Source organism: Manis javanica, chromosome 4 (genome assembly GCF_040802235.1).
Source record: "Manis javanica isolate MJ-LG chromosome 4, MJ_LKY, whole genome shotgun sequence".
Classification (NCBI taxonomy): domain Eukaryota; kingdom Metazoa; phylum Chordata; class Mammalia; order Pholidota; family Manidae; genus Manis; species Manis javanica.
In genome coordinates, this window is record NC_133159.1 from 149763462 (window position 1) to 149788916 (window position 25455).

At 47.1% G+C, this 25455-nt stretch overlaps 1 protein-coding gene across 6 annotated transcripts; it reads left to right on the plus strand.

Moving 5' to 3' along the window:
* The first annotated feature begins 13630 nt into the window (after positions 1–13630).
* Positions 13631–25318, plus strand: MKS1 (MKS transition zone complex subunit 1). 6 transcript variants are annotated; one of them, XM_017660432.3, is made up of 19 exons: positions 13631–13780; positions 14174–14283; positions 15354–15424; positions 15871–16026; positions 17104–17201; positions 17346–17523; positions 17739–17890; positions 18521–18629; positions 19208–19264; positions 20361–20403; positions 20674–20739; positions 22215–22285; positions 22645–22714; positions 22807–22914; positions 23619–23752; positions 24240–24322; positions 24408–24505; positions 24600–24661; positions 24777–25318. In XM_017660432.3, the coding sequence occupies exons 1-19, from the start codon at positions 13701–13703 to the stop codon at positions 24792–24794; spliced, it is 1764 nt and encodes a 587-aa protein (XP_017515921.3). In that variant the 5' UTR covers positions 13631–13700; the 3' UTR covers positions 24795–25318. The 6 variants fall into 6 exon arrangements, with proteins under 6 accessions (XP_017515921.3, XP_017515920.3, XP_017515922.2 ...); XM_017660431.3 differs by having other exon boundaries at positions 24600–25318; XM_017660433.3 differs by having other exon boundaries at positions 17395–17523; positions 17786–17890; positions 24600–25318.
* The last annotated feature ends 137 nt before the right edge of the window (positions 25319–25455 follow it).

Below are 25455 nucleotides of genomic sequence, written 5' to 3' on the forward strand. Positions count from 1 at the left end.
ACCTCAATGACTTTGAAATTTTGAGATCATTAGATCCATACAAGAAGGAAACAGGAAAGTTCAGAGAAAAGAAAATTTCATGAAGTATATTTTGCAATTTAAAACATAAACCTCTTTATGAAATTATGCTTAGGGTTGAAAATATTCTGGAGGTTTACAGAAATTCATCAACCAAGAACCAAACTCCTGGGTTTACCTTCCAAAAAGTGACAACCCTTTTCTCTGGCTGATGGAATGTAGTTAAAAGCTGCTTCTCTTGCGATGAATACAGGCAAATGAGCTGGGTGTCTCTGAAGAAGGCAGCTGTACAGGAAACAGGAGCGAGGCTGTTCTTATTTTCATTGAAAGACATTTCCACTCCTCAACCAAGCACTGTTTTTTCTTTGTCTGGCTATTCTCTGAACTTCAGAGCACGCCTCTCAAGCCTCTCACCTCCAAGTTTCATGCCATAGGGGTTAGTGAAGCTGTGTATTTAATGGATCTTGACCTAGTTGATACTGAATGATTTCAAGAAGGAGCTTGCTGTGTGGGGTAATACCACCTTACTATGTGCAATCATCAGTGAGCTACTACTGGGCTCAGGGTCACAATAAAAGGAAGTCTGACTGTCCCTGGTTCTGATCATGTTATGACAACATGTGGCATGTCCTAGGCTTGACATTTTTGTAATGGGTAGGGATGGGGCAGTGCCAGCCCCAGACCAGTATGGTCCTTCCTTCATTCTAACATGAAGCACTCTGGAGACAGTCGCATTGAACATGTAGCTGTTCTGTGGCTAATTTGTGTTCACAGAGCTTTGCTGACATGTGATAACATGTCACATTTGTGGACTTACCTCAGTCTAGTTAAATCTGTTTAGCACAGTTTGATGTCTGTCTGTTAGGGAATGGCAAATGGGCCTGAGACAGACTGGAAGACAGAAAGTCCAGTGGAAAGCTAAAAAGGCCAACGGCTTCTCAGATCTCAACCCAGAGACCAAGATTTTAGTAACAGCAATGGCAGAGGCAACAGGGAGTACCCAGTGAAGATAGAGTCCATCACCAGCACCTGGCAGTATACACATATGCACACACACACACACTTTCCAGGAACTCACAGCACATAAATGAGGCTGACCTGGGACGTGGTTGGCTCTCCTTCCAGAAGTGGAATTCTGAACGCTGCACATAAAACATTCGGCTGATCAGAGGGACACTCACGGTCAGTGACAAAGTGACTACACTGTATGAGGCAGGGGTAGCTCTCACCCTGGACCATAGCCTCCCAGCCATCCCATTTCAGGTGCCATCTTCCTGGGCACCTAGCCAGTCCCTCCCTCAGCCATGTGTTGTCGCCTGCCTCCCCCCTAACCCCCCGGCATGGCTGTCATTCAGTGGGACAGCTTATTTTTTCTTTCCTGGATGAAGTACATTTCTTCTTGTTGGTTTATGCTCTCTGGAAATAATCCACTTGTTCTACCTCAGAGATGGAAGGAACCCAATATGCTCTGGCATAAGCCATCCTGGCCTCTGGAGAGGTGTGGAAATGACACAGCTTCTCTGAATGGTGTCCCTGGGTAGCACAGACCCTTGGGAGGGTGGGAACATTGCCAGTAAGCCCCCTTCGGAGTGAGAAGGGATTTGGAGGAGAGAAAAATGTCTGGGATGGATTGTGTGTCTCCCTCAGTGGGCAGCAAGAGGCTCTGCCCTCTTTAAGTATTTTTAGTGGGAGGATTCATTGGATGTTTGGCAGTTTCTGAAGTCGGCAGAACATAAGGGTTTTGAGTGGCAAACCTAATATCAGTGATTTTTCTAATTAGCCACAGCATGTTGGGAACTGAAGGGCTGGGTCTTGTTCAGGGTGTCCTCAGGAGCCACCCTGGGGGGAAAATGCAAGGAGTCCTGGATTTAGACTAGCCAGCTGCTAGTCTTATTTTGCTACTCACTGGCCACATTACCTTGGGGAAGCCATTTTTCACTTGCAGACCTCGGTTTCTTATCTGTAAAGAGAAGTGGGTCCACTCAGTAACTGTGGTGATTGCCTTAGGCTCTGATGTTTAGGATTCAGACTGAGATTCAGATCTGAATGGTCCTAGTACCAGTCCACTCCTGTCCCCCTGTGCAATCCTGTACAGGTCACATATCCTCTTTACATAAAAAGGGGATCGGAATCCTATGGTATTCACCTTTAGGACCCACTGGGATGGGGTTTTCTTTAGTTCTGAGGAGAAACTGAAATAAAAGAGTGAGAGGAATCTTGTTGAGAAAGGGTAAGAAAAGTTGTATTGGAAATGTGATCATTGTCTCAGTCACTCAAGCTGGAAATGAGAGAGTTGTCCTGAGTGCTTTCATGTGTCATTTTTCTCTTCTGTCCTCCCATCTCCCATCTCAGTCACCAAGTCCTATCCATTTGTCCTTTGTAAGTCTCTTGCCCCTGTCACTCCCTTGCCTCTGCACATTCTGCCCTGAACCACCTCGGCCTTGCTCCCATGTCACACCCTTCCCGCTGGTCTCCCTGCCACCGCCTCTCCCCCCCCTTACCCCTCCTCTACACTAAGGTGTTCGCCACAGAGCTCCCCCTGCCCACAGGACAGTCTCAAGTCCCAGCCAAGGTTCTATCCTGCCCACCTTCCCACCTCTCCCAGCATCTCAGTCCTCCACCCAAGGGCTTCATTCCAGACAAACCACCCTACTCTTTCCCCCTACAGCCAATGCACATTCCCACTGCCGCCGTCCTCCATGCCTGGCTTGCTCTCTTCCCGCTTGTCCAAGTCCAATGTTTATCTCAAGTCCTGTCTTCTCCATGAAGCCTGCTGTCTTGCCAATGGGTTTCAGCCCCAGGCAAGTTCGCTATGGATTCAGTGTGATCAAAGAAAATGACAGCAAAATGTTCTTGGGGTGAAAGGGTTATACCCAACTTTATTTCCAGGTGGCAGGTCAATCACTAGAAGCCCGTTCACTCAGAGCAAGTCTGCATGCAGCAAGCTGGTCTCTGCCTTTGGGCCCCTCTGTCCACACAGTCGTCCCACACAGCTGTCCTCTGGGCCTCTGTCCTCAGTGCTGCCACCACTCCAGCCTCTGCTCTTCTGCAGCCTTGCAGCCCTGCCACCATGTCGTGCCCAGAGCACTGGGCGGAGCTCTTTATATAGAATCAACAGCCATGTATTGCCCACAGGTGTGCAGTGAGCTAGTCAACCAGGGCCAGGTGAGAATCCTGCCCACAGGAACTCTCATTTTATCCATACTCCACCCCTCCAGGATTCTCTGCTCTCAGTCTATGTGCCCTTAGTCCTCTGCAATGGTCCCTGTGCAAAGAAGCTGGAACATTGTTCTCCAGCCTCTCCAGCAAAAAGTCTTGCAGACACACAGGCCGGACTCGGGGCTCTGTCTCTGACCTCTGCCTCTTTGGTCTTAATGGCTGGAACTGCTGCTCTGGTTTCAGCTGTTGCCATAGCTCCAGTAAGATCCGATTTGGCTTCCTGTCTAATTTCCTTCCATCTACACCTGCCCATATCAAATCAACCCACATCTGGGTCCTTGTAACCCTCATGAGGCCCCTCAAATTCCTCCTGTGAGTGACAGGTCTTATTTCTTTGCAGGTTCTCATTGCTTCAGCTACTGCTGTGTCACCTGGCATTTTGTAATCGCTGCCTCAAGGTGGGCTGCACTGTCAGGGAAGACAGCTTTCCCATCTCTGATCCCAACAGAACAATTCATTCCACCACTAAGTCCTACAGCCACCGGCTCAGCGTGAGTATAGGGGCGGAGCATAGAGTGCTCTTCGACCTGGGGAGGGGGCTGCTCCTCTTCTTGGGGGACTTTCAGCTGCTGGGTCTTTATTTTCTTTACAACCACTGGGCGTGCTTTCAGTACAGGAGGGGCCAGTGCCTCCAGCACCACCCCTTCATCCTTCCCCAGCTTCTCCATTTCTGGGGCTGATGGCACTTTTCTCTCCACTCCAAGTGCCTCCTCTGCTACAGTGCCTCACAGCAATGCCAGCTCAGTCTTCAGAAGCTCTCTTACCTTCAGCTCAATGCTTCGCAGCTGATGTTCTCGTGCCACCTCCGCCTGTGCTTCCCTCAGGAGTTCATCTTTTTCCTTGATGGTCTCTTCCTCCTACAGAGCACCTGGCAGCACTGCCGTCTCACCTCCAATGGTACCTTGCTGCCGGTGCTCTTGTGCTGCCTCCTCTTGTATCAATGCCATCTCCTTCCTCAGGGAATCCACAGAGGTTTGCAGCTCGCATTCTCGTGCTGCCTCTTGCATCAGTGCTATTTCCCTCCTCAAGGAATCCACAGAAGTTTGCAGCCTGCGTTTTCATGCCGCCTCTTGTATCAATGACATTTCCCTCCTCAAGAAATCCACAGAAGTTTGCAGCTCACGTTCTTGGGTCTCCTCTGTAGACTTTTTTAATACTGTGAGAAGCAGCCAACCCACAGTCCCCGCTGCCTCACGGGCACTCTGTTTCTCAAAGGCTCTGCTTACTATACTAAGGGCCACCCCTACAGCCTCAGGTGTCACCTCCACTTGCCTCCAGCCCTGGGGTGGGGCCCAATCCTCTAGGAGGCAAGTCACCTCAGACCACATACCCACTGGGAGATGATCCACTGTTTCCCCATTCACAGAGGCAGCCAGCTAGATCACCCCTCCCATAAGGGCAGCCTGTCTTTTTCCTTGGTCAACAGTGAACCCTGCTGACTTTCGCCAATTGTCTTGCCAATGGGTTTCAGTCTCAGGCAAGTTCGCTATGGATTCAATGTGACCAAAGAAAATGACAGCAAAACGTTCTTGGGGTGAAAGGGTTATACCCAACTTTATTTCCAGGTGGCAGGTCAGTCACTAGAATCCCATTCACTCAGAGCAAGTCTGCATGCAGCAAGCTGGTCTCTGCCTCTGGGCCCCTCTGTCCACACAGCCATCCCGCACAGCCGTCCTCCGGGCCTCTGTCCTCGGCGCTGCCACCCCTCCAGCCTCTGCTCTGCTCTCCTGCAGCCTTGCAGCCCTGCTACCACTGGGTGGAGCTCTTTTTGTAGAGTCAACAGCCATGTATTGCCCACAGGTGTGTAGTGAGCTAGTCAACCATGGCCAGGTGAGAATCCTGGCCACAGGAACTCTCATTTTATCCACACTCCCTATCTTTTGAGCTCCAGAGAGCATTGTCCATTGGTTCTCTTTTTCTCTCCTCAGCTCTTCCTATTTATTATCTCTTTATGCATCTTTTCTGTTGCTGAAATTAGATCACAGACTTTGCAAGAGCTCTAAAAAATACTGGGCAATCCATAATATTTGTTCTGATGATAAAGATGATCTGACCCTGATATATATAAATTACCTTGGCTTAGTCATTCAAGTCCAAGTTTTTGACTGTCAGTCTTAAAGAGGGTATACTTTCTGGATTTCTCTCTTATCTCTTTCATTTTCCCCAACTGCCCATCCTAAACAGCACAGAAACAAATAGCCAAGAAATCGTGTGGAACATCTGAATCTTGGTTCTTTAACAGCTGGGAGAAAAGAGCAGCTGGAGACCCTTTCTCTACGTTAAGGTAGAACTGCAATGTCTATCTCCCAGGTGGCTGAAGAGTCTTTCAGAAGCAACAGAGCCCATGTGCCCCCAGTCCTGTGAGGTGGTGACCTTAGGTGTCCATGCCATATGAAGCCTGAGTCCTGAGGGGCCCTCCCTGAGAAGGTTCCCAACTCCCTTGCTGACTCACCCACCACAAGTGTGGTGCCCACTGTGGAGCCAGGGTGTGTGCTCTCCAGGACTTTCTATAAGCGGCTGAGTTCTCACTACTTCCTGGGGCTCTACCCAAATAGCTTAGGGGAGTGTGAGCACAACATGCTCTGGAAGATGGTGGTAAAGGCTGGAATGGGGTGAGGTGTTTGAGCCGACTCTGAGATCGAATCCCTTCCACTCTGGGAGGAGCCTGGGGAGGGCCAGGGGATTATTTGCCTGTCACTCAGCACTAAGAAGGGGCAGAGGCCGTGGGAGGGGAGTGAAAGAACCTTTACTGTCATGCATTTGAGTCCTTAAGAAATACAGGCTTCTCAACATGCTGTAGTATGTTCTGCTCTGCAAACAACAGAGCTTGGGCAATACTATTCAACATCACCTCTGGTTTACCTCTTACAGAAGAGGAATGTGACCCTTGGAGGAATCCAAGAGTCTGCAATTTCTTTGATATCACATGATATCTTTAAATACAAAATTTTTATTTCAGGACCGTTTTAGGTTAACAGTATTATTGCAAAGATAGTATGGTGTTCCTGTATAGCCACGCCCAGTTTCCACTGTTACTAACATCTTAATATACTGTATTTGTCACAGTTAATGAGTCAATTTATTATCAAGTAAAACTTCCATATCTCATAGTTTAATTTTTAAAAAGTCACGCTTTTCTGTCCTACTCCAGAGCTTATCTATATTATATAAAAATGTTAATTTATGTACCATCAAACTAAAATGGACACCCCAATATGAGCCACATTTCTCCTGTGCTCAGTGTTCTCTGGGCTACTCTTGCTCCCCCAGGGAGGTGTCCAGCCAGCTTGGACCATGTGAGTCTCTGAGACTGAGCTCAGAGCGGGTCAGAAGGTCACCTTGGGTCCTGAGGGCCCTGCTCCATAGCTGTGTGGCCCAGGACAGTCACTCGGTCTCAGGGCCCCGACTTTGTCCTCGGCAAAGGCTGTTTCCCAGGGTGCTGTAAGGGCCCCTGTACACAGAGGAGGTATGCAGACACGTTGAGCATGATTGATACCAAGGAGATGATCACCCAGATGAGCTCCTAAGCATGGGGGGCAAGCGGCTGCTCAGCATTAGCTGGTTCTAGAGGCATCCGTTGTGTGTACTCTCAGCCTCATCTGCATCTCTAGTTACAATTCTGAGGAGGGTCTGAAGTTGAAACTAAGAAAGGAAACTGCCCAAATCCCATATCCTCCTTGCCCGCTGGCATGTCACAGACATGGAAGAAGGAAATGTAAAGCGTTCTTTTCTGGTATCTGCTGCTGGACTCCTTATCTGCCCTGGTGACTGTGGGACCCCCTTTGGGCTGCTTTTGGTCTGATTAGGAGGAGAGAGGTGATGGGCACTGTGGGGACCACCCTCTGCCCCTGAGGATGCAGCTCTCGGTTTCCCTTTTGGGGAGATGTGGGTACGATGCACACCATCTTCGGCCCAGGGACAGCATCTTGCCCTGACAAGGTTTCTGCTCTTGCGCCTGACGACCCAGGCTCCTGCTCCCACCTCTCAGAAGTCCCTAAATTGGGCTCATCTACTGCATGAGTGGTGAAGCTGGTCTCCTGGAAAACAGCCTTGCAGGATTTGCTAGCCTTTCATCTTAAAACCAACCTGCAGTGCTTATAGTAATCCAAGTTTTCTCTTTTCCCTTCTGGCTGCAGACTTTATGAGGCCCACCTTAATCTAAGTACCTGGGCCCCCTGAGTCAATGGCCTCCCTGTTAGCTTCCCCACTCCAAACCCTGCAACTTTCCCCCTGAATCCTAGCCCAGTGCCCAGGGTACTGCTATGCCTGATCATTTAATTCAGTTCAGTGCAATTCAAATCAGTATGCGTTGAGTAATTGTTGGGTTACCTGAGGACACGAAGGTAAATTGAGCCTGACTCTTCCTCTCAGGAAGTTCACTGGTCAGTGGGGCAGAAAGACATATAAAAAGGTAATTGTTCATTTATTGAGCAAGTGCCTACCAGGTGCTGGGCACTTCAGTTCTGGGGATGTCCTGGGACTCCAGAGAGATACAATTTCTGCCTTCATAGGGTGATGGTACTTTTTCAAAAAATCACACTTTTAACAGTATAACTGTAACCTGTCAGAATGCTAGGAAGTTGGAGTAGATATAATCTGAGGGCGTACAGCAGGGGCCCTGAGCAAGGAGTGTTTGAGGCAGGTATGAAGGGAAGGAGACTTAAGCAGGGGACTAGAGAAGGGAAGGAAGAATATCAGGCAGAGGGACACACAGTACTTATTCTGATTGTGTTGGGAGGGCTTTGGAGGGACACCTGACCCTCACTGATGCGAGTGTGGTCAGATCACCCAGATACAAAGAGCCTGCCTATCCACCTGCCTGTTTTCTTCTTCTCGGCCAGTAGCTACCTTCCAGGACACCTGCCCATGCCTATTTTCCAGGCCTTCCTTAATGCTTGCTTCTTCCCAGGCTATGGCCTGTAGTCCATCATCGCCTTCACTGGATTTTACATCTTACCCATCCAGCTGGCCCTTCTCCTAACCCTTGCAGTGGAGTGGAAGTCCAGCCTCTCCCTCCAGCCCCAAGTTCTAGGACCAAGCCCTTGCCATTGCCACGAACCCTTCCATAAGTGGCTATGTCACAAGAAAGGATGCAGATGAGGAGCAGGTAAGCAAACAGGAATTGTTCAAATCTGTGAGTCTGCCCTCCTAGGATTTATAAAATATACAAAGTAAAATAAAACTCTACAGCCTCAGTTAGGGATTTGCAATTCTCAGCTCACAGCTATATCTAAAGCATGAGTTCATGGCTCCAACAAGCTCAGTTTGGATTATTCCTGTTTGTGGGATATTTTCAATGTGTAACACAACCCGAGATTCCCTTGCTAGTTTTGTCCTTTGAAAAATTCTCCAAGAAACCCAATGCAGAAGTTCTTCTTGTTAACATAATTATGTTTTATCATGGATTGAAAGAGCTCAAGAAATCTATTTTGAGAGCACAGTGTAAGTCTACTTTGCAAAAGGATGGAAAATGCCAAATTCTCAGGAAAGGGAGTGACTGTAAATCCAGGATGACTGAAAAACAGAGAAGCAATAGAACTTTCATTTACCATGAAAATCCAGTGGGAGAAACACTGACAACCTGGCTTTGCCCCACCCTGGTTTATATTTGTCAGATTCTTGAGAAAAAGAAGCTTGGAGTTTGAAATAATTTAGGAAGCATTTAGTTCAGTGGTTTTTAAAGACGGTCTGAATCAGTAGAAAGCTTATTAATACACATGTCTAGGCCCTGCTCCAGGTCTGTAGAATTCAAATCTCTGGCATTGCAGCTGAAGTACCTTCATTTCTAATACATCTTCTGGGTAAGTCTAACATACAGGTAGGTTTGGAAACTACTAACCTAGTTGAACTTTCTACGCATTGTAGGATTCCCTACTACATCATTGCTACTCAAAGTGTGGTCCAAGGACATGCAACACTTAAATCTTTGGGAGCTGTTTAGAAATACAGAATCCCAGGTCCTACCCAGACCTACCGAATCAGAATCTGCCTTTTCACAAGATTCTCAGGTAATACTTATTCACACTGAAGCTAGAGAAGCTTCACTCTTCCTCATCCTTGATGGACAGTCAGCATATCACTGCTCAAAACTCCTGGACTGGGGAGCTCATTACTTCACATGGCAACCTGCTTTTTGGCTTCCAATTATTAGGCAACTCTTCCTTATAGTGAAGTCACTTACCCATCACGTATATTTTCTATAAATATGCACACACTCTGAAAAGCTGACCAAGACAGACATAATCACATTATCACATATAAGCTATTTCTTTATTACAGTTCACAGGCAGTGAGAACCTCTCTGAACACAAGGATGATTTTCTTCTTTCTGTTTTCACACAGGCCAGTGTGAGGTTAAGCATCTCTCTTTCTTGTAGAATCTTACTGAGGGCTATAAAAAGTTGCTAACACAATCCAATTTCCTAAATTTCCCCCTACCATCTTCCTAATGGAACAGCTTGCATGGCATATGGACCCTTTTCCAGGCTACATTAGTAATTCCTTGCTCACTAAAGTGTGGTCCAAGGATCAACAGCATTAGCATCCCTGGGGAGTTTGTTAGAAATGTAGATTCTCAGTTCCCACCCTAGACCCCCTGAATTACAATATTCATTTAAGCGAGATCTCTATGTGATTCTTTTTGCCTATTAAACTTCAAGAGGCAGGTAAACCATGTATTTCACAATCACCTAAAGAGGATTCTAACTTTCTAGCCCAAGATCAAGTCCTATCTGTTCAGTTCAGCTAATTCCATCAAGTTTAAGGTCTGTTAATTGCAACATTCCTTCTTACTGGCACCAGAGTCTGCTTTACTTAGCATGAATTTCCTGGGTCCAAGTCACCAAAAACCCAACTCAAACTGGCCCAACTAACAGGAATTTTCAAGTTGGATATTGGATGCACAAGTGGTCATTACACTATTTGTTCAATATTTTGTTGTAATTAAAAAAATTGTAGTAAAATACACATCTGAATCTGATCACATGCCTGTTCCTTAACTGGCAAAGAGATTTTAAGTTTTGTTATATTATTACCTTAGAAAGGTTACTCTAGTTTCAGTATGGAGAAGAGTTGAATGGAGACAAGGCTGGAGACAGAGATGTCAGGTGGGAACCTGTGCAATCATCTAGGTGAGAACTAATAGTAACCTGGGACAAAGTAGTAGCTGGTGGTCCTGGAGAGGGAAGGCCAGGAAAAGATTCCAGAGACATTGTGTGGTAGGTTAACCTGACTGAGATTTTAACTCCTTTTTCTTCTGTTAAAGGAATAAAAATACTTTCCTTCCACCCTCTCTTAAGAGATCAATTAAAGTTTTGTGTCCTGGAGGGTTGAATTTTCCTTGCTTCCTGGGAAATTAATAAGCCTTTGTTTTAATAAACAAAACAAAGAGTAACCCCCCACTCCCTACCCCAGAGCCACCATCACCACTACTTCCAACAGCAGCAAAAGCACAACTGATAACCTGAGCTCACCAAGGTGACAGAGGTCCACTGAGGTACTGGGGAGAGGAGGGGAGGTAGAGAGGAGGCTGGATTCCTGCAGCCTGAGGGGACAGACGGATTATTAGTTAGCCCAGAGATGCAGGGCCAAGGATCAGGGAACTTCAGCTTCCATGCGGGACTCCCAGATGGGGCAGGACCTCTGATGGAGTAGCACGTGGGTAGGGACTCATCCCTAAGGTTGTAGCCTGGGGAGACCAAGTTCGTGTTGAGGAAGATGGGTATGATGAGCAGAGGACAGCTCAGTCCACTGTGACCAGCATGGACCGGAGGCCTCTTTCTAGGGCACAGAGACTCTACTCTGAGTACAGGGAGTGGGAAGGGCCACCAGTAATGACCACCGCTGGATACCTCATCAGCTTTCTGGGTGGAAGCTTGGAGCCAGATTTAATTTAACAATATAGAGTATTATAATTGCTCATATACAATTCTAATTCAGTTAAGAATAAATACAAAATTTACCTATGCCCCACCACCCAGATTTGCATTGGCTATTTCCTTGGCCTGGAATGCTCTTTCTTCAGATGTCCACGTGGCTTTCCCCATCACCATCTTCAGGCATTTGCTTAAATATCAGTCTCATTGTTTTCCTGAATGCCCTTAAAATTTTTTTCAAATTCTTTTCCTCCCACAATTCTTATCATCCTTCCTTGCTTTTTCTTCACAGAACTGACTACCATATTTTGTACCATGTTTACTTTTTTACTTTCTTACTGTCTATCTACCTACCCTGACCATAATGTAAATTCCATGACGTCAGAGACTGTAAAACCCCACGGCTCAACAGTGTCCCGCACATAGAAGACCAGCAATAAATATTTGTTGAATGAATGAATGAAGTGAATTAATGAATTGTGACGCAAACTCTTAACTACCACATCTTAGGGGTTCGGACAGGATTGCTGAGACTCCTTATTTGATATACTGTAAGAATAATATTGATTCCATGAGCCTATGGGTTTGAGTCAGAACATTATGAATATAAGTCCAGGCACTATGCTTCGTCGTCATCACAAGGTGAGAAGCTCAGTTAATGTCTTGGTTTATAAATATGTGAAGTGGAGGCAATAAAATCTACTCTTCATGATGGTTTGTGTGAGTGTTTTCTAAACCAAAAGATTTCTTCAAATGATGGTATTTTAGGGAGAGCACAGGAAAAGTCAGCTCTGAAAGTTGGGGATGAGGGTGCTAGGGTTGCTGGTGATGGTACAAGGAATTTTTCCCTTTCTGCTATGCAGTCTAAACTTGGACTTTTAACAAGATGTCAGTATGTAAGTGTAGTGGGGATCAGGCCATTCTTGTCATCAGGAATGATACCTTCCAGAATCTGATAAAAGCCATGAACACATTCCAGAAAAGCTGCTCCACCACCCTCCGCCCAATTCTAAGGAAAGAGTTCATAGACCTCTAGAGCTCCAGTCATGGACTCCAGTTTTAACAATGTTGATATATAGATATCAGGAAACAAAGAGCAAACAGAAAAATCTAGTTTACCTGTATAAAAGTAATTCAATTCTGGTTACTTATACAAATGACTTTTGTTTCCATACCATGTGGTATGGCACTTATTTTGATTTGGTTATGTAACTGAACTGTTGATGCAGGATCCACCTTTGTCATTTGTTGTTCATATGGCACAGTGTTACCTATTCATAACTTTAAAAGGAAAACTTAGAGACTGTTTCTTAAAATCTAATATTCTGCCTCCATGGTTTCATCTGCTGAATTATTTCCCAAAAGGGAATTGTGTGCTCTATGTAATGAACTGGCAGGTGAGAGGCTGCAAGGCAGAGTGGAAGGTATTCAGGCTTCAAAAGACAAACCTAGGCTGGAATCCCAGCTCCTTTACCACCATTAAAGTTCACCTTTAGCAAGCCCTATAAGACCCGGCTTTCACTAACTTCATCCATTAATGAGAATGACAATACCTACTTAAGAGGTTTCTATGAGGATTAGGGATAACATAAACAAGTGTCCAGGATATATCAGATGCTAAATAAGTGGTGCTGTTGTTATGGTGAGTCCTTGGTATTACAAACAGCAGCTGTGTTGCCCAGGGTTCTCAATGTCGTATAATCAAACCGGAATTAGGTTCCTGAATTCGGGCAACAATTGCTTACTCTGCTGCTGGAGTAGCAAATGTCAAGGCTGACGTCCCCTAGGTGCCAGTGAGCCCCAGGTTATGGTGTGTCCTGCCTTTGAGAGTTCAATGAAGCATGACTTCTGAGTGTCAGTTTGTTTCCTTTTCTGTAGCTCTTTGGAGTACCTCTCTACTTGTTAGAGGGGATGCTGCCGGATTCATGAATCGCTTAACAAAGCCGATTAGATCTTCGCATTTACTTGGTTGAATTTTTTGTTTTTTAACGGTAATATTATCTTTTCCTTATGCTTAGCTTCCTTGTTTTCTCTTTCTCTGGCTCAGTGAATACCAACACAAGACCTAAGAAATCTCCTGCACTTTTTAAATTTTCTTTCAAGAATATATTTTCAGTCTAAGTGCCATCACCTTCCCGGACTTATTTGGGAAGAATGGGTGCATTCTGTGAGTCACGTCCACTTATTTCAGGACAAAGTTTCCCCGCACTCAGTGGAATACAGTGTAGCGTAGTGAAAAAAGTGGTGGTGGAGGACTCAGGCCACCTGGGTCCTCATCACCATTTCTGTCTAAAAAGGCCGAAGGCACTGCCTTAGTTTCCTTATTTGTAAAGGGCATCAAGTCCGGCCTTGGGTGCTAAAGAGCTTTGTTCTCATGCATCCTAAACGCTGATCCCGATTAACCCCAGCCAGACGGGCCCTAGACGCTGGGTCAGGGCTCGGCGGGCAATGCGCCGAGGCCCAGGTCCCGTGGGGAACCGCGGGCTGCGCGCGCAGCTCCTGCTTCACCTCCCAAACGCCGCGTCTCCGTTGCCCGGGAAACTGAGGGCGGGGTGCTTTCCGGCGCTGTCGCGGCGTGTCGCAGCTGTCATGGCGGAGACGGTGTGGAGCACTGACACCGGGGAGGCTGTGTACCGCTCCCGGGATCCCGTGCGCAATTTGCGCCTCCGGTAGTCGCCTTGCCCCAGAGCCCCGTGCTTTTACGCTCTCAGATAATTCTAGCCTGAACGTCACTTCTCGTTTGCCCAGTCCCCCCGCTTCCGCTAGCTATCCTGGTTAATGCCTCCCTGATCTCCCCGTTTCTCCCTCACCACCCAGAACCCTCTCCACTCAGCTTCCAGACCCAGCCAAGTCCATTCGAGTCCCTGCCCCTCCCAAATTCCTTGGAGCTCTGTTCCCAACTCTTTGATTCTCCCACCCGCACCCCCCGTCCCCCACTCCTCCCCTGCACTTAAAACACTTTGGTAGCCCCACCCTCTTCTTTTTGTTTTTCCCATCTTTGCTTTGTTCATCCCAGGTTGGGTGTCTTGTAACGAGTATTTTGGGTTTCTCTTTCCCAACAGAGTTCACCTGCAAAGAATCACATCAAGCAGTTTCTTCCGTTACCAGCCTGCTGCTCAGCCGGGGAAGGACCTCATAGACTTGGCCACTTTTAGGCCTCACCCAGCCTCCAGTGGGTGTATGGTGGCGATATGGCCCCTTGGAGATACGAGGAAGGGCCTGGGGTGGTAAACTCTTAAGCCAGAGTAGACCCAGGTCTGTAGTCTGAGAAAAGGCATAGAGACGTTGGGTTCTCTGCCAAAAGTCACAGGCTGGTAAACATGGTGATCCCAGGCAGGTTTTACTACTCCACCCTATTGTGTATGAAAATTTAATGTGGTTCCTGCTGTTAAGATACTGATCTGAATTGTGGTGAAATGTAGTAAAAAAATAAAGACCGTACTTCAGATATGCTGTAAACCTGCCTGGCAACCTAAATACCATTTGTGGAATTTTTTTCTAAGAAAAAATATGCTCCAAACTCTTTAAAAGTATATATATGGCTAAAAACAATTTTAAAATTGGGGTCTGCTTGAAAAATGTACATATTAACATCACCTGTGCTCTTGTAGTTTTCCTTATCTGGGAAGCCAGAAGAGTGGGGAAGAGAGGATAGTGTGTTTCTGTTAAGTCACTAGTTTCATTGCTTTTGTTATGTCTGTTCAGATAATATTCCTGGGCAAGAGTGTGGACTGGTGGGTTGTGAAGCATGTGTCTCAGCAAAAGGCATACTGAGTTAGGAGTGTATAAGTTTGAGTTCTTCAAATAATCATTTATTTGTCTTTTCTCTCCTGATACTTGGTCTCCTAAGGTTACGATGTATGATGCTAGATATATGACTTCAGGAATAATAAAGATCAAAAACACCAGGGTTCCTTTCTAGAAAATGTAGACAATTGGGATGGAAGAAGAGCTAATCAACCTATATCTAAATTTCAGCTCCTGACACTGAGTTAGATGAAATAATTCCTGGAAGGCATCACTTCCTTTTATTCAAATTAGAGTAGTGATAAAGGCTTCTTGGGTCCTGATCCTAGCTTCTAGACATATCCACAGCCTTTCTAACCTTTGTCTAGAATGAGTATTTAGTAAATCACTGAACTCTGACTTATCTTGTGGCACATATTAGAGCAGGGGCTTTGATTCTAACCAACCATGGAGCATGAACATTGGCTCAAACGTTTGACTCTGTTGTCTTTCGAGGTGGACACCACTCAGATGAAGATGAAGAGGAAGAGGTAGTGGTTGGATGGCAGGAGAAGCTCTTTAGCCAGGTGAGCCAGTGTGCCTTGTCTACTAAGTTTCCCTCCACCTGGTTCATCACAACCTGGTGGGTGGCAGTGAAAGATTCTGGATACATGCTGTCAGACCAATGTTCAGAAAAACTTTGTAGCAGTTTGTACTTGCCTTTGCTGTGTTTATAGGGGCAATAGAACATAGTGGCTGACTGCTACCCAGTTTTGTGATCCTGAGTAAGGCATTTTTTACCTCTCTAGGCAGCTGGCCATCTGTAACAGTGGAGTTAGACAAGACAGCACTCTGGTTCCTTTTAGCTCTGATGTTCGTTGGACCCCTTGCCCTCTATTAGTTTAGATAAAGGACAGTTGTCCTTGAAAACATGTCAGATTGCATCGGCTCTATAGAACTGATTTTATTAAACAGTTATAGGAACAAAAGGTTGACATATTCTCAGGAGATGTCTGCATCCTTGTGGCCTTAGTTTGAAGTAGATCTGTACCAAAACGAAGCAGCCTGTCAGAGCCCCTTGGATCATCAGTACCGTCAAGAGATCCTGAAACTGAAGGATTCGGGAGACAGAAAGAACCAACGGATTTTTACCTACACTGACTCTGACAGATACACCAATTTGGAGGAGGTATTGTTCTTCCCGAGGTTCCGTAACTTCCTTCGCTTTTCCCTGCCTAATATCCGGGCATCAGTGGGTTCTGTGTGTGCAATCAGAAGCCTGTTCAGGGGCAACAGCCAGCCTGTCTAGAACCTGGCCACCGTGCTGGAGTAGTGCAGGCCCATCTTCAGGGGTCTGGCTGCGGCTCCCATACCCCTGCTGGAGGGCCAGGGGGCTGGCCGTGTTTCTAGTGACAGGCTTGCAGACTGCAAACCAGGAGAAGCAGCCACTGGACTTAACTTCCTCCCTGCATCATAAGATAACACAGGCAGGTAGAGTCTCACCCCATCTAGATAAAATTCATCAGGGGCTTCAGCCAAACTCTGAGTATATAATTTTAAAGAGGAATTCAGCATAGCTGTGGGAAATGGCTTACGTCCTCAATTTGCCTGTGCCAACATACCCTTATGGAGTTGTTTTATATTTTCTTCAGTCACTGCATGATGTGTTCTGTCCTCTCAGTGAAACTGTAAACTCCTTGAGAGAAGAGATTGTGTTTTCTGATTTTGGTCTATGACTTTGTAGATCTCTGCAAGGAGCAGGTGTTAAATGAATTTTTGAAAGATTGGTGCTTGTCTTAGGAAAGCTGTGGGTTGATAGTATATAAAATTCGGGTTGTCTGTCTTGGAAAAGTAAATAAAATTATAGTCAGTGCTCAGTTACCCATGGGAGGATTTCCCACAGAATGTTTGCATCCCATTTGGCATCTTCCAATGACCTACTATAACGTCAACATCTACCAGGCAAACTCATCTAGCTTTTTGTTAGTATTGCTCAGATACTGCAGACTCAATTTTAATATTAGCATAAATAAACTCATATCTGAAGGATAATATGCTGCAAAAATCTGAGGGCAAGCCAAAGTGTGGTAGGAACCTTCTTTGTGTTGTTTGTACCACTGCTCCCCTCCATTAGCATGTGTAATTGTGAGGTGGCTGTCCCTGTTCGGTTCCTGGGTGCCATTTCAGAAGGAAGACTTGCCTTCATGTACTTGGTCCCGTAGGGCCCTGACTGGATGGGTTACACAGGGCTGCTCTTTTTTCCCAGCACTGTCAGAAAATGACCACCGCAGCCAGTGAGGTGCCATCATTCTTGGTCGAGAGAATGGCAAATGTCAGGCGGCGACGGCAGGACAGGAGAGGGACGTAAGTGCAAATTGATATGGAGGCTGGGGGTGGGGGAACTTCGTGCCCCTTCCGTGCTCATGTTCTTGGTGTCTCCACAGACTTGAGCTTCCCATTCTGTAATAGGCCTCCACCTGGGTGTGCGCCCCTGTGTCCCTCCTTCAGGCTCTTCAGGGGATGCCAGGGAAGTGACCCTTCCTGTTGTGGCTCCCAGGGAGGGCAGCATCCTCAAGTCACGAATTGTCACCTGGAAACCCTCAGAAGAATTTGTCAGAAACAACCATGTCATCAATACCCCTCTTCAGACAATGTACATCATGGCCGACCTGGGGCCATATGGAAAGTGAGTGAAGCTTCTCACAGCCCAGCCCAGATCCTTATCCTCTTCTCCTCTCACTAACTGTTACCTACCTGTTGGAGTCATCCCAGGGTATACGCAAAGGGAGGACTTTTTCTTTTTTATATTTGGAAGAAAGTATTTTTACTTTTTTAATTCTCATAATAGCCTCTCTCCTCTCCCGTGACATGGGCTGACTTCCTCTTTCTCTCTCCCTGGAGGTGGGACCAGCGATTCTGAACCTTGCTGTTGATGTCCTGGTTTCTAGGCTCGGCTATAAGAAGTATGAACATGTCCTCTGTACTCTGAAGGTGGACAGCAACGGTGTGATCACCGTGAAGCCTGACTTCACTGGCCTCAAAGGACCCTACAGGTGAGGAGAGGCAGGAGGAGGTGTGGAGCCCAGCATTCCTTCTCTTGGCTTCATTTCTTACCCCCTAGTTGAGGAGATTCTGACGAAGCCCTTCATCTGTTCTAACTTTTAAATTCTAAGGCCCTGGTTCATATCCTATTTCATCACAGACGCTTAGGAGCCTGCTCTCAGAAAATGTGCAGCTATATCAGTTTGAAGCGACAATTTCAGCAGTGTAGTTCAGTGAACAAATCCTTGGCGCTGCCGCATGTGGGGACTGACCAGAACAGGATGGATGCGCTCAGCCAGATCTCCTCCTCTGGGCTGCCTCTCATCTCTGGGCCTTAGAATAATGTCTTAGCAAATTAGAAATTATCTAGACCCCCCATGTCCATTTTTCAGATGAGTGTATGGGTGCCAGTAACATTGTGCTTTACAGCTTCACGGTGACTCTGAGGCAGAAGTAGGCCCCAAACCTACACCAAGTCCAGTTGGGTGCCCTTCCTGCTGTACCATTTTGTTTCCCACTGCCGGTCGTTCTGGTTGTTTGTTATATACTTCAAGTGAGGTGTATGGCTGGTGACGGCCCATCCCTGGGCTGGATCTGGAGGGCCCATCTCTCATTGCCTTTTTTTGTCTTTGACCTTACAGAATTGAGACTGAGGGGGAGAAGCAGGAGCTGTGGAAGTACACAGTCGACAACGTGTCCTCCCTTGCGCAGCCGGAAGAGGAGGAGCGGGAACAGCGTGTGTTCAAGGATGTAAGAGCTGGTTCCTCCCACGTACCGAAGGGCTGAGCCTTGTTGCTGGGAGCCGAGAGCCTGTCGGAGGCTGACATCAGCAGTGCCAGGCCTTGTGCTTCATGGCCCTGTCCTGACTTAGGAAGCATTGCTGACATACCAGACACAAGTTTTAAATCTTATTATTAACATAATAATAATAATAATAGTAATAATAGTAATAACAATGACCATTTATTTGAGCATTTACATTGCTCTGTGTTAGACCCTTCCCATACTTTATTTCATTTAGACCTTCAAAAACCCTTTGACATGAATACTTTTATTATGAATATTTTTAAATGAGGCAACTGAGCTTGAGAAGCTAAGCAGTCTGCCCAAGGTCACATAGCTTCTAAGTGTGAGAGCCAGGATTTGGTCCCAGACCAGCGGACTCCCGAGCCTCTCTGCTTCACTTTAAGTGTCAGTGGCTGGGATGCTCAGGCCTCCAGGTGTCTTCAGCATTTCCCATTACTGCTTCAGTTCTCCCTTCCATTCAGATCTGACCCCTGGTCTGGCTGGGGTCACAGCTTAAGTTTCGGTTTGGTTTGTTTCCACAGCTTTATGGTCGGCACAAGGAGTATCTCAGCAGCCTTGTGGGCACTGACTTTGAGATGGTGAGTAGCGTGGCTTCCTGCAGCCCTGTGAGCTGGGTTTAGCCAGCACCTTCTGACTGTGGCTGAATAATAGCGTCTCTCTTAAAGAGCCCAAGACACACTTGTCAGTGTAAACAAGAGGTCAGAGAATAGATGTAGAGTGTAGTCCTTGTTAAGTGTTTTAAACATTGCATATTGGTTAGAACTGTTAATGTATAGAAAAAGGTCTGAAGAGCATACACATAGCTGGGGTGGCTTTCCCTGGAGAAGGAATGGGATTGGGACGTAGATGAGTGTTTACTGGGTAGAGAGCAGTATGTTAGGGGTCTTTACCATTTATTTCCTAAATTTAGGTAGTTTTAAATTTTTATCAATATTCATGTATTATTTTATAATTAAGGTAATTCATTAAAAAAATAAATAGAAAGATGAAAACTGTCTTCCTCACTCTCCATGTGGGTATCATTCCTAAGTGCCCCATGGAGGGGGAAGGGGCAGTGTTTCTGTTTGTCAAATAGTTTAGCTCTTAAAAACCAAAATAAGATAGTTTGTCAGTTATTCTGTGGTCCTGTTCTTTTGTCTTCCCTCATTTCGGGAGTTCCTTTGCAGGATCTGGTGACAAGGGTAGAATTACCCAGCAGTCTCCTGCTCTCTCTCTCTCTCTCTAAAAAATTAATTTTGATTATTTTCATGTTGCATCAGGAGCAGGTGTTCAGTGTTAAAACGTTAAAGAAGATAGATACCCAAATAATTAAAAATGGAAACTCCCTAGTTTCTTGACCTCAGCCATCTCAGAGGAACAGGTCTCCAGCTTCCCTCTGTATAAGGCCCCACTGCAAACTATTGTTGCTTCTCTGGCTATTCTTATAAATTCTCCATACTTTGTAGCCCTCCCTGCCATTTGAATTGCATGCTATTTTTTTCTTCATTACAAATTTTATAAATGAAGGAAGCAGATCCACAAAGTGGCAGGGTGGGGAGGAAGTGGGACTATGACAAACCTGGGTCTGACACCCAGTGTTGCGTCTCCTGGGGATTGTGGACAGGCTGGAGGGGGAGCGCCAACTCCCTCCAGATGTCCAGACCTCTCATCTTTTCCCACTTCTCTCTACCTCAGACCGTCCCGGGTGCCCTCCGGCTCTTTGTCAATGGAGAGGTAGGTAAGTGTCTGGCCAGACAGAGATCCCTCGGTGCCTGGGAGGTGCTCGGGGAGAGCTGTGAAGGGGCCACCCACCTGGTAGAGGCCTTGGGTTGTCAGCAGTACTAGGAAAACTCAAGTTTTCCTGTAATGAGTTTTTCCTGGAAACACAAAGAGTTCCTGGCCCTTGAGGGACTTGGCTTACTGACGTGTGTAGGCTTCAGGACTGGGTCTGGGTCTGGGTACTACAGATCATAGGAGGATATGCTGAAATAGTGTCCTGTTTTCTTAGTTTCAGCCCAAGGCTATGAATATGACAATCTCTACGTCCACTTCTTCGTGGAATTGCCAACTACTAGTAAGTGGTATTCACAAGTCTCTCTTTTTTATGCCCATTCTGAGAGCTTTCTGGAGACATTCACCTTCCTTCCCCACTGTTCTTTTTTAAAAAAACTATGACTGCTCTTTTCAAGGTCACAGGTCACTTCCATATTGTCAGATCCTGCGGAGATGTCTCTGTTTTCTCCCTGCTTGACCTCTCAGACCATTTGCTATGGCTCACCTTTCTGTGCTGAAACTCTTCTCTTGGCTTCTGGCCCCACAATCCTTTCTTCTCTCTTGGTGGCGGCTCCTCAGCCTCCTTGGCCGCTTCCTCATCTTCTGTCGGCCTTAAACTACCGGAGCACCCAAGGCCTGAGCCCTCTGTTTCTCTCTCTCCCCAGTCTCTCTCAGTGGCTCGTCCGTCCCATGGCTTGAATACTATTTATATGTCTCAGATCCCCAATTTCCGTCTCTAGCCGTGGCCTTTCCCTTGGACTATAGACTCATATCCAGTTGCCTCTTTGTCACTTCTGCCTACTGTGGCCAGATCTTGGCTCCTCCTCCTGCCTCAAACCTGCCCTCAGGGTCTTCACCATCCTAACGGAATGGTGCTGTCATTCACCTAGCTGCTGAGGCCAGAAACCTGCCAGATGTCCTTGATTCCTCACTTTCTCTAGCTCTTTACAGCCAGTCGTTCCATCCGCAATTCCTGTCAACTCTGTCTTCAAAACACGTCCTGAGTCATCTGTTCTCTTGAGCACCCCAGACCGAGCCACCATCTCTTGCCCAGGCCAATGTATTAAGTTTCTAACTCATCCTTTGCTTCCTCTCTTGCTCCTCCTTACTGTTCATTTGCCACATACACCATAGCCAAATTGAACCTTTGAAAATATAAACCAGTTGTTTATAAGTCTCTATTGAGCTTTAAACCCCAACAGCTTCCCCTTCCACTTAGAATAAAATCCAAATTCCAAACCCTGAACCAGCTGGTCCCTGTCTATCTCTTGCTTGCAACATTCCAGTCACACTGTCTGTTCCTGAATGCCAAGTTCATTCCCACCTTTTCAGGACCATTTCTTTTGGACCTGTACTTTTTCTGTTATGTCTCTGCTGAGCCTTCTTGAGTTTAGGTCTTAGCCTAAGTGTCGCTTCTGAGAAGTCTTCCCTCACTGTCCAATCTAAATGAGCCTTCACCCTGCTTTGCTTTTAATATAGCATTTGTCATTATCTCATAGCCTCTCGTCAGTTTGTTTGTTGTCTGTCTCCCCCACCAACACACACACTAGAACGTTAGCTCCATGAGAAACAGGGGTCTTTTCTACTTGCTCACCAAGATACCCAGATATGTGACTGGTCATAACACATAGTAGACAGTCAGTATATGTTAAATGAATGATTGATTGCATGAATAAGTGAATGAATGGATAAGAAGCTTGGCTTGTTTCTCAACTGCTTGCCTTGCTCCCATGTAAACTGATTATAAACCTAATGTGTGTGGTCTTTGGCTTTCAGACTGGTCAAGCCCAGCATTGCAGCAGCTTTCTGGAATAACACAGACCTGCACCACCAAATCCCTGGGAATGGTATGGGAAAGGAGAGTGGGTTCCTGGAAGGGAACAGGGCTGTGCTCCTGGGGCGGCACCTGAAGATTATCAGGTCAAGAGCCTGGGGAGGAGGCCAGAGTTGGGTCTGGCCCTTCTCTGTGGGCTCTGCAGGGCTACCTGGCACAGAGATCTTCTCTCTGTCTTTTTTAGAATGGTAGCAGTTTATATTTTGGGGTCCCTTTGCCTTTCAGCCTTTTATTTCCTACCCAGGGAGATAGTTTTTCCTTTTCCCTTATGAAGGTGACCTTGTCATTGGCCACAGGAAGACCAAATTCCAAGTGAGGCCTTGTCCCACCCCCTGCCATGACACAGAGGGTAAAATAATACTCCTCTTTTAGGATAAGGTAGGTTACTTCTCCTACCCATTCATGTTTGAGGCCTCCTTCCTCCATGAGGACGAATCTGCTGGTGAGTAGATCCTAGGCTGTGGGTCTCCTCAGGTGGTGGCCTCTGTGGTGCAGGCCTCCTGTGACCTGGCTGCTTTTCTCACCTGTCCCCAGATGCTCTCCTAGAGTGGCCGGTGCTCTACTGTGAGGTCCTCTCACTGGACTTCTGGCAGAGGTGTCGTGTGGAAGGCTATGGGGCTGTGGTGCTGCCCACCACCCCAGGTGACCTCCTGTCCCTGCCCTTCATGTGACCCACATGCCCTAGCTTAGGAACAAGACCAACACTTCTGGAAGATTGGATACTTCCAGTGAGACGTAGGAACAGAAAGGGATTGGAAGCACTTAACTTGCTTCCTTGCTCCTTTTGAGGAATTTTCTTCCTCCGGTAGAGACGACCGAGTGAAACCACAACGAGCCCTGTGAGGTGGAGCTGCCAGACATCTCTGGCATCTGCTCTGTGCTCCTCTGATTTGACTTGCAGCCTCAAGGGAGAAGCTGTGTGACAAAATGGGCTCTTGGCATATGAGTGTTGAATGAATTGTCTTTAGTTTTGAAGTAATAGCCACTGTCTTCTACTGTGCACCTGACATTGGGCTAAGTGCTTCTCATTTAATTCCCCCAACCACTCTGTGAGGTGGGGGTTTAATTATTTCCATTTTATTGATGAGAAGAATGGGGCTCAGCAAGGTTAAAAAGCTTGTCGTGTGTATGCAGTTAGTAGCTGGCAGAGCTGAGGTTTGAATTTCTGACTGATTTCCAAATGAGTGCCCTAAACCACCATGACAACCTTCACTAGAGGTCAGGTGATCACTGGACCAGGTCAGGTTGGCCAAGCTAGTGGTAGGGAGGCCTGTGTCATTGCTGGGGGTCAGTGGGGAGCCGCACGCCCTTTCCGGCTCTGGCCTCACTCTCCTCCTCCTGCATAGGCGCTCACACCCTGGCAGTCTCCACGTGGAGGCCCATGGAGCTCGGCACTGGGGCTGAGCTGAGGAGGTTTTTCATTGGCAGTTCTCTGGAACTCGAGGACCTCTCCTACGTGCGGATACCAGGAACCTTCAAGGTGGCTTCTGTCTCTGGGGAGATTTCATGTCTATCTCTTTTAGAGGAGGTGGGATCTGGGTGAAGGCCCCTTAATATTTCATTGCTTCATTATTACTTAGTCCTTTCCTTCCTGTGGCTTAAACTGGAAGTCACAGCCATATCTTGGGCCAGGTACAAATATCTACACTGCTATCCTAGGAGATCTCTGAAAATTTCCCAGGAGATTTCCCCTGGTCCCTGTCAGAATAACTGGCCCCTCCTTCCAGCCCAGCACTGAGGCCTCTGTAGTCAGAGGTGGGGGTGATTGGCAAGCAGTGTGTAAGACCACGTGTTCTCCAATGAGATTAGAATGCTCTCTGGTTTATAGTTGGAAGCCCAATGTTAGCCTTGAGGTGCTGGAATGAGGCTTCCCCAACCGAACTCTTCTCCCCAAGAACGGGAGTGAGGCCAGCATGGTGCCTGGGGCCTAGAACCCACAGAAGCCTGATGCTAACTGTATGCCACAGGGGGAGTGTCTGAGCCGCTTTGGGCTCCGCACGGAGACCACGGGGAGTGTCACCTTCCGCTTGCACTGTCTGCAGCAGTCCAGGTGAGTGACCCTGGCCCTCTGCCTTGGGCGCTTATAACTGAGGCGCTGGAGAGCAGCTGTGGCCACATGGCGGGCTTCTGTGTAGGGCCTTCATGGAGTCAAGTTCCCTCCGGAAAAGGATGCGGAGTGTGTTGGACCGTCTGGAAGGATTCAGCCAGCAGAGTTCCATTCACAATGTGCTGGGTATGTCCCCCTCCCTGAGCCAGTCCCCCAGGTCAGCACGAGCCATGCTCCTCCCCACACCACGGCAGCTGACTGCCGTTTTTGCTTCCCTCAGAGGCCTTCCGTCGAGCCCGGCGCCGCATGCAGGAGGCCCGAGAAAGCCTTCCCCAGGACCTGGTGAGCCCCTCAGGAACCATGGTCTCCTAGCTCGCTGCAGCCCTGGCCTCTGCATGAGGACAAGACTGGTGCTGTCTGAGTCCAGCGCCTTCCCGCCTCTTCTTTCTTACTGGAGACCACAGTGACCTGCTGAGAAGCCGAGGTCCTGTGGGACATGGAAGGATTTGGGGTTCCCTGGGCTGCTGCTGACGACTAGGAAGAAGAGCCAGCCTCTTCCAGGATCCCAGTGGACAGCATTTATGGCAATAAAGCAGGAGACCCTGTGGCCCCCATATGGCCCCCTCTTCATATTTCAGCTACCACTGCAAGTAGACAGTAGCTTCTTGGTTTAAAACCAGTTTGGTATAAGTCCATAGGTAGTTCTGCCCCAGACACAGCCTCACTCTCAGTAGGAGCAATCTGCAGGCACCTCCTGCTTCTTAACCTACCTTCTTTCAAGAAAGAAAAAGCAAGGTGAGAGGGATACTAAGTTCCCGGCCTGGGAGTCTCAACCTCCTCTTTCCTGGGTAACCTTGTCCTACTGTTTGGGGCTTGTTGCTTTTGAGATACAACTTGTCCCTAGAGTAAATGGAGACTGAAGGAGGTGCCCGGTCCTTTCTGAGAGCTGGGTGGTAGCTTTTATTGTGTTTTTGGTACATAAAAACTTTTTATACTGAATGACTTCCTGCTGGCTGTATTTCTGCTCAGGTGGCTGGCATGGCCAGAAATTCTCCTTAACCTTCCCTTTTTCTGTTTTTCTTCTTCGAAAATGTTTCTTTTGATTCCTTTAACTTGGCCTCCAGGAGAGCTGTGGC

Coding starts and splice junctions, on each gene's coding strand:
- MKS1 (XM_017660431.3), top strand. CDS start 13,701: ATGGCGGAGACGGTGTGGAGCACTGACACCGGGGAGGCTGTGTACCGC. Junction 15,425..15,870: donor AGGAGAAGCTCTTTAGCCAG/GTGAGCCAGTGT, acceptor TTGTGGCCTTAG/TTTGAAGTAGATCTGTACCA. Junction 18,630..19,207: donor AACAGCGTGTGTTCAAGGAT/GTAAGAGCTGGT, acceptor TTGTTTCCACAG/CTTTATGGTCGGCACAAGGA.